This window comes from Monodon monoceros, unplaced genomic scaffold (genome assembly GCF_005190385.1).
Source record: "Monodon monoceros isolate NGI ecotype Baffin Bay Population unplaced genomic scaffold, NGI_Narwhal_1 Super_Scaffold_6, whole genome shotgun sequence".
Classification (NCBI taxonomy): Eukaryota; Metazoa; Chordata; class Mammalia; order Artiodactyla; family Monodontidae; genus Monodon; species Monodon monoceros.
In genome coordinates this window covers 94,857,947-94,876,351 of record NW_021703783.1, presented here as the reverse complement: position 1 = coordinate 94,876,351, position 18,405 = coordinate 94,857,947, and the positions used below count along the sequence as shown (strand labels likewise).

Here is an 18,405-nt window from a genome sequence, read left to right as displayed (position 1 = left end):
GTGCCAACGGCAGCCCAAGAACACTACGTTTGCTTGTGACATTTCATCGGTTATCTTCTAAGCCTGAAATTTTCTCTCTCCCTGGTCCCCAACCCCTCTCTTGTCTGTCTCTTCCCAGAGGGTATGAACTGCATGAACAAAGACCATGGCTGTGCCCACATCTGCCGGGAGACGCCCAAAGGTGGGGTGGCTTGTGACTGCAGGCCCGGCTTTGACCTTGCCCACAACCAGAAGGACTGCACACGTAGGTAGATGGAGGCAAAGGGGTCAGACATTCCCACGCGTCTCCTGCCGTTGCTTTGTGGGGGGTCTGTCCAGTCTGCTGGACGTTGCCTGAGAAGGGCACTCAGTCCTCTGGGGGGGAGAGAAGGGCAGGGCCCCCCCCCCGAAGGGGCCTGGGAGGCATGAGGGACAGGGGCCATAAGCCCCAGGCTTGGGGTTTCCCTGGCATAGTGCCACTGACACAGCCCCAGACCTGGGCTGGATCTTACGCAGGGCCCTGTGTGACAGCCCTGCCAGTGCTCATCGTGACCTCCTCCTTCCCCCCGCCCCCAACCCGAGAGACCCATTGGCCCTGTGCTCGAGCTCTCCAGCAGGAACGGAGGGACTGTGGGTTCGCAGTGGGCCAGGGCAGCCCTTGGTAACAGAATGGTATAAAGAAGGCAAGGAGGGGACTTCCCTGGTGGCGCAGTGGTTGAGAATCCGCCTGCCAATGCAGGGGACACGGGTTCGAGCCCTGGTCAGGGAAGATCCCACATGCCACAGAGCAATTAAGCCCACGCGCCACAACTACTGAGCCTGTGCTCTAGAGCCCGTGCTGTGCAACGGGAGAGGCCACCGCAATGAGAAGCCCACGCACTGCAACAAAGAGTAGACCACGCTCACCTCAACTAGAAAAAGCCCACGCTCAGCAACGAAAACTCAATGCAGCCAAAAAATAAATAAATAAATTTATTAAAAAAAAAAAAAAAAAAAAAAGAAGGCAAGGAGCTCAGTTCTGGGGGGCTCCCAGCGCAGGCTGCACTGAGCTTATTTCCAGGATCAAAGACCAGAGCTCATAGCCTAGCCCTGAAAGGCCCACTATAGACGATGATACCCTGGGAAATCTGGATTGAATGAGGCCTCTGGTCAAAGGTGCCATTTCAGGACCAGCTTGGAGGTCAGCCTGCAGGACGCAGGCGTAATCCAGCCTCTTAACTGTGGTCACTCGGCACTCCCCAGTAGGAATGGGAGCCAGCAAACGAAGTGAGATGGTGGCTGAACACACTCAGTCCTCAAAAGCTTCAAACACGGTGCATCCTCCCAACAGTGTGTGGGAAGTGGCAGGATGTGGCCTCTGCTCGCCGGGAAGCCAGGATGCCCAGGTTGATGTGATGTTTGCTGTGTGTCTGAAAAGAGTGGAGGGTGGCTGGTGTGACTGCTGCCCGTCTCTGGCCAGAGACAAGCACTTCATACCAGGCCCACCTTCTGCTGCAGAAAAATGGTATGAAGGAGTCTGAGTCCAACTCCCAGGCTGGCCACTGAACCAGGACACAGACGCTGACCAGCTCTCCTAAAGAAAATGGGCTTTCTTTCCATCCTTCATTCTGTGGAGAAGACAGCTGGCCTTTGCCAGCCCGTCGTCCTTAGTCATCGTGACTCTTTCGGTTCTCCTCCACTCTCCTCAGTCATCGAGATCTCGGGGACCCACATGCCTCAGACATAGTCCCTGTCACCAAGGGAGCTCGTGCTCCAGCCCCCACGCCTGATTCATCCGTTCCCCAAGGTGAAGACACTTCCTCCTGCCCAGGTTGGTCCCAGATGTGGACCAGCCTTTCTCTTCTAGTCATTCCTGCGGGATCGCAGTGATCAATAGGTACGCTGTCACCAAGGGGAGGACCGATCAGGGACGCTGTTGACGGGGAAATGCCCGGTTCTAACCCAGGCCCTCCTGTCCTCTACACCAGATGGATCCGTTTAGGTGCAGAGAAACCTCCTGCCACCTGGCAACCTTCAGAACAGAGAAGGAATAACTCCAGCTTCCCAGTCCTCCCCGTGGGGTAATCTGAGCTTCCTCAGGACACAGGCCAGGGACCAGCATGTGTGGCGTGGGCAGGCTTGTTGACAGGCTCGGCCAGGAGGAAAGCGCATTCCTTCAGTCCGCAAGCCTGGCTGACGCCCACCCTGGCCAAGCCCTAAGCTAGGTGCCCGAGAGAGAGCCGTGGGCCCCAGGAAGTGGCTGGGACTGACTCACAGGCTACCTAACCCTATGATTCCGTGTGGGGCGAGTGCTACAAGTGCTACAAGGGGACGGTTTGCTCAGAGAGCATCTCCTGAGGGACCAGCCTGGTCTGAGAGGTCAGGGATAAGGAGAGCTCTGTGCACGGCCGAGACTCCCCCGCCCCACCCGGACAGAGAAGAGCTACGCCCGCGCCCCGAACTTTTGGTAAAGCAGATAGAGTCCCACCCTCTCTGCTCAGTGGCTGGGTGTTGCCAAGGTGTGTGGAGAGTCCAGTACCCATCCTGGAGCCCAGGAGTGGGTGACTGCCCTGCAGCCCTCCTGCCGAGGGACGGCACCCCTGGCTGTCCACCCCATCAGCTTTGGTTTTCTTCTGTGTGGTTAATGTGGATTAGCGTAAAGTTAGCTCTGAGACTTCCCTCTAGCCCTTGAGCTCACTTGAGGCCCAGGAAATTCTAGATCTGGAGTTGGGTCGGGGGCTGAGGCCTGGCCTAGGCAGCCGCTGTGAACAAGCGGGACCACAGGGGACTCTGCCCAAATTTTCCTCCCTCCAGAGCCCAGGGCTCACTCCAGGGCCAGAGGAGGTTTTCTCCATCCTTCTCTGGGTCTTTCCGGAGCTCAGGGCTCCAGTATTTACTTCCGTGTGCGTGCTATAGGCTCTCTACGTGCTCACAGCTCGGCCCGTGTGGTCTGGGAGATGCACGCGGGCCTGCAGAGAGGGAGCGAGAAAGTGGCCCTCGCTCCGGTTGCCTCAGACAGGCCCGCGTCCTCCGTAGAGCCACTTGCAGGGTGCCGTCAATCTCCTGGAGCCCAGAGCCTGGAAAGAACTGTCCCCTCACTGGTCCACCCCTGCCCACCCTGAATGGGGCATTTCTCAGTCCGGAAAGGCATGTGATGTTCAGCCCAAGGTGGGGCTCTCCCCTCACCTGAGATCCGTGCTCAGCGGCAGCCCCCCGGGACCTTGGCTTCCCTGAGGCTCCTCCTGTGCAGAGAGATGAGAGACCCTGACTCCAGGCTGCCGGGCACCCAGAAATGCTGGGAGAAGAGACACTCCCGCACAGAGGGGCCAGAGGGCTTGGTGGCAAAACCCCAGCTGTTTCCTGAAGCAGTTCTGCATGTCCTTGAAATGTCGCCCCGGAAGCTGGGTCCCTCCTTCGGATGGTCATGAGCTCCCTGTGGAAGAGGCAGCCCGCCAGCCGCTGGTCGCTGAGGACAGTGTCTGGGACAGTGAGTAGGACCCATTCTCCTCGCGCCCTCCTCACCTGGCAGGGAGACTGCGTGTGGCCAGGTCGGCAGGGCCAGCGTCGCTCAGGCTGGAAACCCCAGAGCCTCCGTGCTGTTCTCTGGGTGGAAGGAGGAGTACCCGGGAAACACAGCTGCAGAACTCAGCTCTGAAACACCTGGAATCCTTCACTGGGGAGTTGCCACCACGTGACCTCCCTCTGGCCCCAGCGCTGCTCACGGGTCACCTGATAAAACATCATTCAGGCTCTGCCAGTTCGGAGTTTTCTGCCCCTCTGACTGTGGTTGGTCTGAGACTCACTTCTGCATACCTGATCATCATTAGGGTTTTCAGATAAATTCAGAGTGTAGATAGAATTCTGGACAAATGGGTAAGGTCTCCAGGAAGACACCCTGTCCTCAAGGCCCCAGCGTACCATTTGCACACAGATGACGGGCACCCTGTCATCTTACAGCGGAGTAAAGCAGGGGCAGCGAGAAGCCCTGCCATGGAGACCTTGGATCTCCTTTTGCGATATCCCTCACCCTGGGAAGAGAGAACAATGTGCATTCTTTTCAATCAGCTTGAATTTCTCCTTTTGCCTGCTTGTTCAGCCCCCTTTTCAGCGACCCGGGTTGCTGATGCTGTGAAACATTCTAAGATCCTGGGCTGAAGGGCAGCAGCTCCTCCAGGCCATAGGCCCTGCGCACTACGTAACACGTTTAAATAAAAGGTCATTTTCAAACCTGCATCTGAGATGACATTAATTTGCATATGTTCTGTCTGTTTGGACACTCCCTTGGGAGGATTAGGGCTTAGAGTGGATAGAGATTGAGGTGGCTGCTGGGACTTGGAGGGAATAGGCATCCATGCGGACATCCTTCCACGTGCCCCAAGACGTAAGCAAAAGAAAGAAAGGTCTACGAGAGCTAAGGAAATGAGCGCCGCCCCTCACATGGGCCTGCCCCCTCCCACCGCCTTGAAGAGTATGCCTGGTATTCACAGACATTTGCCCCATTGGGACAGGCTATTGTAAAGTGTCTTTTGCAACCTAGGAAGGATAAAATTGTCTAGCTTATCCCTTTCTTCAACTAACACCATCTGAGTGCATCAGCTGTGTGCCAGCTCTGTTCGAAGCCCAGACGACCCAAAGTCCATTCTCTGTACCACCCCAGTTCGCCTCTAGGGAGTGAGCGATTCCACCCAAGACCCCAGAGGGGCTGATGTCCAGGGAAGTGTGTGCCTCTGCGCTGACTGTCTCACGTCCCCACTTTCCTCCCCCATCCCTTAAAGAAACAACCAGCGGCGATAAACTAATCGTTTTTGTTGTCATTCTGTTTACATACACGTATGTACACTTTGGGCCTAACTAGTAACCTGTAACTATGGAAACGGAGGCTGCCAGCACAGCTGTGAGGACACGGACACAGGCCCCATGTGCGGCTGCCACCAGAAGTACGCCCTGCACTCAGACGGTCGGACATGCATCGGTGAGTAAGCGCTTTTGCCAAGCACCAGCACTCTGCACCACCCTGCCCCCCGGGGTGCCCGTGTGGCCCGAAAGTGGCCACACCCCACTGCATCCTGCTTTCCAAGAAGGAAGCTTAGGGGGAAAAATAAAGGGAGCGCCCCACGATACTGATGGGGCTGGCGGGCGACCCTGAGGGGAGCTTTCTGTGAACACTTCCCAGGGTCGCCCATCCACCCAGACCAAGCACCTCTGCTTTGTGTCACTGCGGGTTTTCTGAGGGGCCTCATCCTCCGCGTGCAGGTGGTTCCAGGCAGGTGATCTGTGGGGAGGAGGGTGGTGTGTGCGCCTTTGGAGGGCAGCTTCTGTTCCTGAAGCACAGGGGTTTCCTCCCCTAACGTGGAGACACACCGGAGACTCGGCCAGCCTGCATCACCACCTCCTTGGTGGTATGAGCTGCCCACAGCGTCTGGAAAACCAAGAGGTTTCCTCAGAAAACTGCTTTCAGTCTTGGTTGTCTAGAACACCAGGGGAGAGGGCTGGTGTGAATCCCGGGTCAGGTCTGGGTGTCTTTAACTGCTCTCCACTCCCGAGCTACGGGGCCTCTCGCCGGACCTCCTCTCCCACCTAGAGCCCCTTCTTCTCGGGTGCCCCCTCCTGACACCCCTCGGGTGTCACCTCACCTGTTGCAAGAGTGTCAGTTTCAGTCTCTGTCACCTCCGTCCTCCTGGTCCTTAGTTCCAAGGGGAAGCTTGAGTATTTGTGATTATCTCAAGTTATAATCACTAGTAAGTTCTTTCCCCACTCAAAACTAACAGCCTATTTTTTAACTGAGAAAAAGAGGAATTTCAGAGTTGGTGCCCAGAGTTCACCCTCCTCTTTCTCTTCAACACTGGCAAAGTTCAGCACCCCCCGCAAGTCAGTTATCATATTCATTTTTTGTAAAAATGCCCTGTTTTTTTATTATCAACTCAGAAGATATTTCTTGAGGGACTTTCAAGTAACAGAAAAGGGTTGGCAAGCAAGCAAAGCCATGAAGCCTGGAGTCTGCTGTCACCTTCTGTCCCCCGTGGCTCTGCTCCCTTGTGCCCCGGGGGAGTCGGGCGGAGGGGCCGGGCCGGGCAGCAGCGGTCGCGTCCCAGTCCCGGGCTGTCGTCCCAGGTGCTGCCTGCGTGGTTCTCCCTTCCTCTGTGTGGTCTCTCCTCTCAGACAGCCATTTTGGGTTTCATTTTATCTCATTCCTCCTGCTTTTCTGGTGATGGTCCCTGATTGCCTGTCTTGTCTGACAACTGACGTTCGTTAATGATTTTCAGAGCCAAAAGCCAAACCAAACCAAAGAACCAAAAAAAAAAAAAAAAAAAAAAAATCAAAGCAGAACCCGTTCTCAGACCAGTGTCTCTATTGCAGCCTGATCCCATCTAGAACTCCCTCTCCCACCTCTCTCCCTGTCTCCACTGACCCCGGGGGCTCTCCCGGCCCGCCGGCCCCCTTCCTGTCTCGTCTGCTGGGGTCTCCCACAGCGTTTGCGTCTGCAGTGGAGCTGCCTCCTCCAGCCCCTGGACCAGCGCAAACAGCGGCCGGCCAGACACACGCCCAGCCTCGTCTAACACTTCTTGTCTTTGTGCACCTGGCTCATCCTCTCTTACTTTTTTATCCTTTAGTGTCTGCTGCACGTGAAGGTCCCTGCTTGGATCTGCTGTCTAACATAGCTTCCCTCACCCTGCCCCTTCCCCTCCCCTCTCCTTAGAAATCCTTTCCCAGACCCAGCTCCTGGGCCCTGGGCCGTTACTCCCTGCTGGCCCAGAGAACCTTTCATCTGCCTTTGCTCACTGCTCCCCGGGCTCCCCCGGGAGCGAATGTCCCCACACATCTCCCACTGAGCAAAGAAACGCGAGCCAGCTAACCTCACGTGCTCCTCTACGGGGGACATGCCGGCAGCTCCCGGCCGCCCGGCCGGCTGTCTCTCTGTGCATGCTCCTAAAACGGCCACCCCTCTTTGCAGCCTCTCGTCGAGCACTTGAGTGTCTTGCTCCAGTCCTCCATAGACAAGCAGGCAACCAGCACTGCCCAAATCGACCCCCTGGTTTCTCTGTGTCTATTCGGTTGGATCCACTGTTGAGTGTATGTGTGTTTGTCCCTCCGTATGTTTTGTTCTTAGTTCTGCATGAGTGTTGGACACATTTTCACGCCCTTGAGACAGGGCGTCTGCTGTCCAGGCGCATCCATCACCGGGCCTCGCGGGTCCTGTCCCCCCCTTGTCCTGGGCCTTGTCCTGTGCCTGCCTCTTCAGCCCTGAGCCGGGGTGTCTGTAGCTGCCTGGGTCTTCGCGAGCTCCGCGGGGATGCTGTCCACCTCTCCGGCCCTCAGCACGCGGGTCCTGTCTGTTCTGACCTCAGCCTCCTCCTGTGTTTGTTTGCAGATGGGCCCTGTGTCCCCCCCCCGTGTCCTCTTGTGGTCATATCCCTCTTCTGCCCCCCTCCCCCGCTCTGCCGCCTCTTCGCTCTGCCCTGAACACGCCATCTGGAGGTTCCTGGGATTAGCCCCTTGGCGAGGACGCCGCGCTGGCCCGGCGTGCTATGTTGGCTTTGTGTGCGCCACGCCAAGAGGCTGACTGTCTTGGGCCGCGGGAAGTGGGCTCTCATTAACCACCGGCTCCGTGTTTGTCCCTTACTTGTGTTTTAGAAAAGGATGAGGCTGCAATTGAGCGCTCTCAGTGCAATGCCACGTCAGTAGCTGATGTGGACAAGCGGGGGAAACGGCGGCTACTCATGGGTAACACTTTTCTTGCACTTCCTTTGTTGTACTTGCACCTTTGTTCGTGTGTGTGTGTGTGTGTGTGTGTGTGTGTGTGGTATGTGCTGGCGTGTGGGGTGTCTGTATGCGTACTTGTATGTCAGGCTGTGAGAGCTGTGCTGGCGTGTGGGGTGAGCCTGTGTGGGGGCTGTTTATCTGTGTGGTGTGCCCACGTGTGTGTGATCGTGCGTGCCGTGGGTGAGTGTGAGGGGCTCTGCTCCAGATGTGAACTCACTTTTTCCTTTTTAAGGTTTTTACCCTTCATCGAATACATGTATTTCTCTGTGTGTTTGTAGCAAAGAACCCAGAGGCAGTGTCTAGTGGCTTCTGCGTGTAAGGACATGTGCTCTGTAAACCCCCTCTACTCGCAGTAATGCCCACATGTGCAGTTAGGGTTGCAGGGTCAGCAAAGCAACGCTGAGACGCAGAAGCAAAGTGGGTGTTAGTGTAGAACAGGGGTTCAGGCAGCACGTCCTTATCTGTCTCCTCGCCAGAGAGGAGCCATGTGCAGGGGGAAAAGAACTACATCTAGATGCGGGGCAGCAGGGTCTCAGGGGTGTCCAGTCCACCCTGCTTGCTTTATGGTTGGGAAATCTGCTACCCAGAGAGGGGAGGACCGGGCAGGGTCACCTGGCAGCCCCTTCTGGCCCCAAGGCTCCCCAGTCCGTGAATGACCCCAGCCCAAGCCCACTTTTCCCCAGCCCGCCCCCCTTGGGGCCCCGCCCCCCTCGGGGGTCCATGTGATGTCAGCTGCGCTCTGAGCCCTGCCCTGGGCTGGATGCAGACTCTAGGGAAGCTTGCCCAGAAACACCTGGGGCCGCTCTGGGCGGCTGGAGGCCTGCTGGTGTAGCTGATCCCGGGCAGGGTGAGGAAAACGGAGAAAAGAACTGCTCTGCAACCGAGCTCGGTCTGCAGAACAGAAGAGCCATCTGTCTCCACATTCATTCGTTCCTCTGGCCCTCAGCCAGTGCCAGTTCTGGGGTCGCTGGCCCCTGGGTGGCACTAGCTGTCAGGCCTCTGGAGCACAGCTATCGGGTCACCTGGGATTGTCACGACCTTCTTTGTGGCACTCCTGTTAGGTCACACCAGCCTTGGGAGCTGTGAGGTCAGGTGGTGCATTTCTCACATCTCGGAGGAGGAAACTGAGACTCACTGGGGTGCCCTGGCTTGCCCAAGGTCACACGTAAGTTACCCTGCACAGCTAAGCTTAACCCAGAGGTCATGGCCACGTGGGCCATCTTAAGTGTCAGCGTCACAGGACCGTGGAGGTCAGAGCCTAAAGGTCCCAGAGAGGTCACTCAGTTTTGTGGTCCTCGTAGGGACCTCAAAGGAGCCCAGGCATCTAGGGAGGAGTCTGAGTGGGGCTGAGGGAGGGATGTGGCCTTGAGTGCCGGGGAGTAGGCTTGAGGTCTCCCCCAGTGAGGAAGCCGTGGGCTGGCCGACAGCTCTGTGAACCCCTGGTCCGTGCTGGGCAGGACAGATATAGCCCTGTTCTCAGACGAGAGCGCTACAGGCCAGAGAGGCCAGAGGACTCACTCTGGTTACACAGGGACAAGCTCAGGCTAGAAGCCCGCTCTCTGCAAGTTCTCTGTACGAGGCTGTCTCATTGACTTGGGCCGTCTGGCTTGGCCTGGAAACCACGAAGGGGTGGGCTTAGAGGGTCCAGCAATCAGGTGTGTCCACTGCCCTGCACAAAAGGCTGAGTCAGTACTAAGGACTTTCCGAAGAGGTGGCTGGCAGCGGGTGATGGGAACCTACGAGCTTCTGGTGCTCTGAGGCCCAAGAGGGCCCAGGCTCCTAGGCCTCACTTACAGGAGAGGTGGGCACTGCTGCCTGAGGCCAGAGCTCCAGAGCGGGGCAGGACCAGGAACTGGGCCCCCAGGTGCCAGGCACCGTTCCCAGCAAGAGGATGGTGGCAGACGAGGGCTGAGCTGAGTTGGCATCAAGCAGGTGGGTGGGTACTTGCTCTTTCTAATTAGAGTTGGCAGAGAGAGTGGCTCAGAGCCAGACCCTGGTGCAGGGTCTGGGAGGTGAGGAGGGAGCACTGAGGACACAGGTCCCCTCACCCCGAGCTTGGGAGGCAGAGATGGGGGAGCAGATCGGGGGACTCGGTGCCAGACACAGGAAGGGCCAGGGAGATGGGTGTTGATTGGCTACCCCTGCATTCCCACCTCTCTGTCCCCACCCCCACCCCCTTAGAACGTGTCCTGCCCCACAGACAGAAGAGACCTCTCCCTCCTCTGGTCTCCTGACAACACTTACAACAGGGGGACAAGGGCCGACGGCCAAGACCACACGCCTGGCACTAGGTCACTGTCCTCAGGAGCTTCCAGGAGAGGCACTCCCTAGAGCATAGGTGAGCTCCTCCCTCAAGAGCTCATAACTCTTAGCACCCGTCCCCTCGGAGAGCAGCCCACGCAGTACACACTTAGGATCCTACTGGACTTCAAGCCCAACTAGTAGACCCCACGAGGCCTGGCTGCTCCCAGGCTCGGTTAATAGAGGCAAGGAATGGAGATGAGGGAGGTGACCATGCCCATTCTGCCCTGCTGGTCAGAGCACACCGGGGACATCATGTTCAGAGCCCGGCCGCCGTGTGCAGAGAGCAGCCTAGCCGGAGTTGGGTCAGCATCGCCAGCCTGTGGAAGGGAGCATAGGCAGTTCATCCAGTGGATCCTGGGGCTGGTGGGCCGCTTGAGCCCTGTTTTAGGTCCTGGGGGCATGGGGGTAGAAGAGACAGAGGGGAAGGAGCTTGTTTTGTGGCCCAGGAACAGACGAGGACGCCGAGACACTGAGGAGCCCACAGCAGGGTCAGACACTGGGTTCCCCTGACTGCTTCACTGGCCAGCATGGAGGTCAGAGACAAGGGACTGTTGTGAGAGAAGCCTGGGGGCTCGAGTGCCCCACAATGGTCTGCTGTGAGCAGAACCCGTTGTAGTCATGGTACACGGCTCCATCGGAGCAGGGCACGTGTGCTGCAGTCACCTGGTGGCTGAGATGGCCTGGCAGGTGTTTTCCGGCCCTGAGGTGCCGATTATCTCCTGTGTGGCTGGAGCTGGTTTTTAGGGTGGGTCAGACAGGACTGAGAGAAAGGACTCCCTTCCCCCTCCGCAAGCGAGTGGGTGCAGGACAGCTCTTGCCAGCCCGGAGAGGCTCCGTGAGCACCCACCCATCCTCGCCACTCTCGGTGGTGACCACACCTCAGCAACAGACTTGTCCTGCAGGCCCAGGGTGAAAGCCCCTTCCGTGTCTCAGAGAGGGTAAGTGACCTACCTCCTCACTGCAGGCTGCTTACCCCAGTATCTCTTCCCCAAATGGAGATGGAGAATTTAGGTTTTATGTGCTTTCCATTTGACCCAGAACTATTTCAGAAATATTTTGCGCCCAGACTGCAGAGGTTACAAGTCCCTTAGATGTCTGCAAGTCGTTTAATTAGCAGTCTCACCTCTTAACACAGCCAAGAACCAGGATGTAAGCAAAAATCAGAGCTTCATACAAAATGTATGGGACACTTTACCCACATTTGAGCCTCTCAGTTCCTCTCCGGGAACCTGCCTGCTTTTGTTTCCCCAAGGGCTAGCATTTTAGCTACGGGGTTCCAGGTTTTGAAACACTAACCCAAGCGCTGACTGAACTCCGGCAGCGTCCCTCCCTCATTACGGCGCTGGCTGCTGGCCTGGGGCTCTCAGAGGCTCCCCTGAAGGGACAGGGCTCTGCAGCACCGTGGCCTGGGGCCATTCATGGCCAGGTGGCTCTGCCCCACTCTTGGGGTCTCAGTTGCACCCAGTAATTGCTGTTTCCAGCTACCCCCAGTCACTGAGCACAGGCCAAGAACAGGTACAGTTATGTTTAAAGAGGCCTCAAATATGTAACTGATTTTAGATTCCCATGAAAATCAATTTAAATGTTTGGATTTGAGGGTTGGAGGGATAAATTTCAATTACCTGGCCAACTGACTTGTGTGAAGCATCTGAGTCCCCAGCTAAGTTTACCACAGGCCGCCTGGGACCCTGCTTACAGCAAGATTGATGAGACACCGCAAGTCAGACTTGTCAGCTCCAGGTCTTAAATCGGCTCTTCTCCCACAAGTATGCTTGGGATAGATGCTGTGTTCGTTTCCTATTGCTGCTGTTAACAAGTTACCACAAGCTTAGTGCCTTCAAATAACACAAAGGTATTATCTCCTGTAGGTCAGAAATTTGACTTGGGGCTCACTGGGCTAAAGCCAAGGTGTCAGCACAGGCTGCGTTCTTTCTGGAAGCTCTAGGAACGAATCCATTGCTTTGCCTTTTCTACTTCTACAGGCCACCCACATTCCTTCACTGGTGGCCGCTTCGTCCATCTTCAAAGCCCGCAGCCCTGCATCTCTGACCCTGCTTCCATCACCACACCTCTTTCTCTGACCTCCCACTTCCACCTCTCAGGATCCTTATGACCACATTGGGGCCCCCAGATAATCCAGGGTAATCCCCCATCTCGAGCGCCTCAATTTAATCACATCTGCAAAGTCTTTTTTACCACGTAGGGTCACAGGGGATTAAGACATGGACATTTTCAGGGGGCTGTTATTCTGCTGACCACAGATGGTTCAAACTTGGGCTGGGAAGAACCTTCCAGGTCATCTGGCTGCTGCGAGCTCCACTGAGACAGAGCCCACATCTGCTCTCTTCACTGGCTTGATTCCCCAGGACCACCAGTCTCCCAGCACAGGGCTGGAAGGGTGGGGGCGCTGGATGGGGCCCGAAACCCCGCCCCCGCCCCTTCGGTGGGCTTCCGGCGGCCCCTGCAGTCTCCCCAGCGCCCACTGCTCCCCCAGGCCCCCACTGCTCCCCCAGGCGGTCAGTACACTTTGGGTCACTCCCTCTGCTTTCCAGTCAGCACCCCCAGTGTCTCCCCACAGCCCTGAGAGGCAGCTGTCCCCACTTTACAGACGAAGAAGTGAGGCCCTGGAAAGGGAAGAGACACGGCCCAGGCCACGCCATCAGTGAGCAGTAGTCTGGGCCAAGGTTCAAGGCCTGTGGACTCACTCCCAAGTGCAGGGCCCTAAGTCAGGAGAAGAGCAGGCCTGAGGCTCAGGATATAGCTCAGATGTGTAGACTCAGCATCCATTCCAGGTGGAATCGTCCCTCCTTAAAGCAGATTCACAGCCAGCCCATTTGAAGGGTCCCCCTAAGCCCAGGAAAGCAGAGTTACCTGTGCTCGAGGCCTAGTGACCACAGCAATAGTTAACCTTTAGTTCCAGCTCCCTCTGGGTCTTGCATTGTCCCCAGTCCCACCTCCCAGCCACCTAGAGGGTTGGTGCTAAAGTAATTCCCATTTTACTGGTGAAGAAACTGAGGCACAGAAAGGTAGCTAGGAACTCCTCTCCCTGCACTCCCACAGCTGGCACCTCCCCATCTCCCTGCCCCTCTGCACCTCTGGGCAGGGAGCCCAGGTTCCCCTTCCATTGAATGGGTACAACGCCATCATACGTTCCCTGGCTGGCCTCAGAAGACGGGGGTGTAAGTGGAAGGATGGGACAGGAAGGATGGCTGGGGCCTGGCACACACATAAGACAGCACTCGGTAAGGGAGCTGTTGAGAGAGTTCCAGGATGGGGGCCAGAGGGGCTGCAGACCTGGAAGGCAAGGGGAGACAGGCGGAGTGTGGCAATGACGGTAACAATGGCTGACATTTGTGGGGCACAGACTAAACCCCATGCTGGCCCCAGCCTCATATAACCACACAGCCACCCTGAGAGGTCACTCCTCTTGACACTCACACTCCTTCTCCCCAGCTCCCGGCTACTCTGTCCACTCAGGGGTCACCCACCCACCACTTCTTTTCTGCAGCCACCATCTCTAGGGTCCCTGGGTGTCTCCTAATTTCACCAACCTGTGTCCCAGGCCACCTCGTCCAACCCCTAATTCCAGACCCACACATTCAGTCACCGCCTGGAAGCCACCCTCCACCTGTCCCTCAGGCCCCGTACACGCAGCCTGTCCCAGGCTTCCTGCATCAGTGAGTCATGCCACCTGCCACCCTATACCCAGGTGCCATCTTACACAGTTCTACCTGGTAAAGGTTTATCCAGACCTAACTGGACCTCCCCTGCCAGCCCCATCCCAACTGCTCTCCCCTCGTCCACCAGCGCCCTGTTTTGTCACAAGTCTGGGACCCCCTGACTAGGGGCAGAGGTCAAGTTTGTGCCAGCTCTGATGGCCCCTGGGGACACAGTGCAGGGCCTTGCGCAGAGCAGGAGCTCAGGAAAAGCTGGTTGGCTCGGAGCAGGAACGAAGGCTTCCTGGAGGAGGTGCCCAGGGATGAGTAGGGCCTCACTGCTCACTCTTCACGCAGGCAGGTGTCTGGCGAGGAGAGAAAAGGTGGGGCCTGGAGCCTGGATGAGCCTGGCAATGGGAAGGGTAGATCCGAGGCAAGGGGGGTGACGACACAGGGCAGTTCCCCAGGTCAGGCTCAGCAGGAAGGCCAGCTGGAGGGAGAGGGCGGGTGAACCTTGCGGCCCGGGGAAGGCCCCTTCCCCTCCAGCCACAGCCTCCCTGCTAACAGGGCTGAGCCCAGGCACTGAGCTCGTGTTCAGCAAGAACCGGGGTGGTCAGACTTCACCCCTGTCACTGAACTGGTCCCACGTGCGGCTGGTCTCTGGTCAGCTGGGGTCCCCGGCTGAGGCTCTGAGGCCCTGTCCTCAGTTTAGTCACACACACGTCCTCAGTCTCTCTCTCTCACACACGCACCGTGGGCTGGAAGGAGGTGGGGCCTGGTGACTTATCTGTGTCGGGGGGTCGAACTTGGGGGAGACGGAGGGTGCCAGACAGGGCTTATCAGAGAAAAGGAGGGGAGGCAGGGCACTGGCTGGCCCCGGGTGGGCGGACCGAGGCTCGGAGAGGATGGGACTCACCCACAGCCCCCCTGTGAGTTGGGCAGAACCAGGCATCCTGGCACCTGGGCCCTGGCACTCTGGGGACCAAGTGTGGCTAGAGGGAGCAGTCCAGCCCCTGTCCTGAGAAGGCGCAGAGCAGCCAGCCGGAAGTCCTTGGCTTCCTTTGGAGCCTGAGGCCTTAGAGCTTTCGCCTCCATCTGGGCCTCAGACGAAATTTGATTCTGATTCTAGCCGGTCTGTAGGCTCATCTCATCAAGTGTGAAAGCCATGGGAGGCTTCACCTCCATAGGCAGCTGACACACAGCACGCTTCTGACTGCCACTTTCCCAGCCCCCAGAAATGAGAGTGGGGCGAGGGCAGGGTCCCGGGAGTGGTGGGTGTGGGCACGCCCTCCCCGAGACCCTGAGGGCGGCCTCTGTGAGGTGGGACTGCAGGTGGAAGGGGTCCCTGCAGCTGTGTGGGCAGTGGGCTCAGAGCGCACCTACCGGGAAGCCTGGGCTGGGACACACCTGAGCCCTACGCACTCCTTCCGGGCCTGACTCACCTACGAGACCGTGTTCCCCAGCCGCCCCACTCCGTCCGCCGGTCCCCTCTCCTCTGTCCTGCTTTAACTCTTTCATTGAGGATTTGGTCCACGTGGGTCCCCAGTCCCTTCAGGGATATATCTCAGTGTCCCTGGCTGCCTGATCGCCCTTCCGCATGCCCACTTCCTGATGTTTTTGCTGGTCAGCGTGGCTCCCCTGCCCAGCCACACTCAGGGGGGCCCTGGAGTGGTAATACTGATTGTCCACCAGAGCCACGAATGGAAGGCATCCCCAAAGAGGCCAAGGCACCTCTTTTTTTCTCAGTACAGTTTTCAGAGGAGCCCCAGAGTATAGAAACATGACAATGACCAAGCGCCTCGGTACCCCTGCCCACTGGTTCCAGTCCCACCCACCTGGGTAGGGCCTGCCCCTCAAGCCCACGCTTGCCTCCATGTGGGTGTCTCTAGCTGGCTCCAGCCAAGGGCAGGCCAGGTGGCGGCCGCTGACTATTGACCAACGCATCGCCAGAGCTCAGGGCTTTCCGTGGCGGGATTTCCTGGTCTGTCCCAAGGAAGTTGGGGCGGTTTCGGGTTGCTGTATCTTTCTTTTAAGAACTGTGTGTTTGTCCTCAGAGCAGGGACACTTGATTGGAGTTGTGCTAACCGTGACTCCTCTTTCTGGTTTGTGCTCCTGGCTCAGGCTCTGGAGCCAGACCTGGGCTCTGCGCCCCCATCACCGCACTCACGTCTCTGAGCCTCGGCTTTCTCTTTTGCAGAAAGAGGGCTGTAGTCCCTACTCTGAAGCAGGCTGGCGAGACCCTTGGCATGCGGCACCTGGCCGTGTGTGTGGCAGGCGCCGGGTGCTCGGTCACATCCCATTCTTCCCCTGGCCGTTAGCATTTTACTGCCAGCAAGGAGTACAGCCTCGAGATGGCAAGGCCCAGGCAGTGAGGCGGGAAGCCCAGGGCCTGCCTGACCTTGGTCAGGTCGTAGGTGAGCTGACGCAGTCAGAAGGGGGACCTGGAGAACGAAAAGGGTGAATAAGCACCTCTCAGAGGCCAGCCAGGTGCCCAGAATCTGGACCCTTCCAGGAGGCCCGCCCAGCTCACAGACTGGAACTGTGGAAAGAAAGGGCAGATGCAGACCCCGAGGGCCAGCTTCGCTCTGCCCTGCCCCCGGCCCTGGCCCCAAGAAGGCACGGGGGGGAGGCGTGGGGGGCATACACCAGGGCTGAAGGCCGCACCCGGAAGCAGGGAGGTTTGTGCACGGGGGCTGGGCCCTGTCTTCCTCAGCCCCAGGCTGTCATCTCGCCTGTCCTTCCCCCTGTCCTGTGTCCCCGGGGCAGCCATCAGGAACCTGGAACGAGGCTTCGCCTCTGTTGAGCAGGCTTGGGGCTAAGTGTTTGTGTGCCTAGACATATTCAGTGTTCCCAGGACCTGCAAGGGTGCCATTCAGCGTTTCGGATGAGGAAACGGAGGCCCAGGGAGGTGAGTGGCTGGCCCAGCTCCACACCATCCTGCCCTACCCCACAGCGCAGCGCACTCCCTCCAGGGCAGGGGGGCTGGTGACGGGCCCGTCTCCCCGCACTTTGCCCAGGGCTGGCGCTAAGAGCTCGGAGAGTGCTGGCAGCTGTTGGTGGGTGTTCTGGGGAGAAGGGTCTAACACCCAAACCTCCCCGCTCACACACCGCTGGAGGGGCGGCGTAGCACCAAGGAAAGGTCACTGGCCAGGTGACCTTTCTCAGGCTGCTTCTGCCCACCAAGCCTCCTGCACCTCCTGTGGAATGGGTATGTGATGCTGTGCCCGCGCTCCTGAGGGTGGCCTCACGGGAGAGGCTGCCTGCAGCCCCCCTGTCTGCCCTCAGCACCCGTCCACTTAACTGTCAGAAAAGGCAAGAGGCAGAGGCCAGGGATGAGGCTTGCTGCCGGGGCCCTGCTCTGCCGCCTGCTTCAGTGTAAAACCTCCGTGTCCTCTGGGCCATTCGAGATTCCCCCAGAGCATACAAAGAAACCTCCCCCCAGGGTCAGCTCACCTCTCCCCTGCAGCTCTCGCCGCAGACCACAGGGCACCGTCCTCAGGTCCGGGAGGTTCTGCTCTCCGAGCACTAGTGTGAAAACAGCCCTCACCGGGCAGGCCCGTGACAAGGCCTTGCCCTGAAATCCCAAGCCCCCTGGTGTCTGCAGGAGACAGCTCTCCGGACAGAAACCGACCCCACAGCGAGCGGCCCTGCGCAGGGCCCAGTTCCCCGGCAGGTGGAGCCCCGAGGGCTGGCGTGGACCCACTGGCCTGTTACCTCCTCGCGGCCGGGCTGCAGTCAGCACAGGGCCGAGGGGAACTCACAGTCACCGGGCCTCGTGCTCCAAGGCCAGGCCAGCCCCTCGAGGACTGTGAGATGAAGTGGCCTCAGGCGGAGGGTGGGGCTGGGTGCCAGGTGGGGCTTGGCGAGGACTACTTTCCTACTTGCCCTCACGCTTAGGCTTGGGAGCCCCCTGCTCGTCGGGTTGCAGTCCTGGCCTCCACGACCACCTGCCCCCAGCCACCTCCTCCACCCAGGACCTCCACACGCACTGTCACCATCCCAGCGGCCACCAGCCTGCACCCCAGGGCCCAGTTCCACTCAGAGGCCCAGGCGCTCTGGGGTGGCTTTGTCCAGCACCATGGGTTAGAGCGCCCCCTGCAGGTGTTGCTCAGAAGCGGACGCGACCGAGGTGGAGCAAGGCCTTCTGGGCAGACGTGGAGAGGCAGGGACCCAGAGGCAGGGTGGATGGGAGCAGGGCGCGGGCACGCGGCAGGCTGGCCAGGTGGCCGGGGAAGCCACTTCTGTCGGCCTGACTCTCCTCACTTTCCAAAGGGACCCCATGAGGAAGATGGACCTCACTGTGGGGCTCGGTGAGGGACTCAAACCTGCGGACAGTGCTCATGACGGGCTGCAGGGTGATCCGGAGGTCGGGGGGCCAGCATGTAGAGACTGGGCAGCCGGGGAGACCAGGGCCACTGTGTGAGGGCCTTGCCGGGGAGCGTGGCCTTTATCCCAAAGTGGTGGGAATCCTAGAAGGCTCAGGAATCAACTGAGGGGAAAGGGTCAGAGGTCAGGGTGTCCGTGGCTGGGCCAGGAGAGCCGGTAGCCGACCCTTCTTCGCAGCAGGCTCCAGGTGATCTTGGCGGCAGAAAGGCAGGTGGACTGGCCCCTACTGAGGTCTGACAGATCTCGGCAGGGGCTTCGGGCTACTCCCGCCACCAGGGTGACGCCATCAAGGGGCAGGGCAGACCCTGGGCTCATGGGGTCTCTGTAGGTCGCTGTGCCC

General features: G+C 58.6%; 1 protein-coding gene across 2 annotated transcripts in view; it reads left to right on the top strand.

The window, feature by feature from the left end:
* SCUBE1 (signal peptide, CUB domain and EGF like domain containing 1) overlaps positions 1–18,405 on the top strand; it is a 131,293-nt gene that overhangs the window by 70,379 nt on the left and 42,509 nt on the right. The window contains exons 5-7 of one of the 2 annotated variants that reach the window (XM_029205474.1): positions 119–244; positions 4,814–4,930; positions 7,591–7,680. In XM_029205474.1, the coding sequence (XP_029061307.1) occupies positions 119–244; positions 4,814–4,930; positions 7,591–7,680 (333 nt within the window). The remainder of the gene's footprint in view (positions 1–118; positions 245–4,813; positions 4,931–7,590; positions 7,681–18,405) is intronic. The other variant, XM_029205475.1, reaches the window with a different exon arrangement.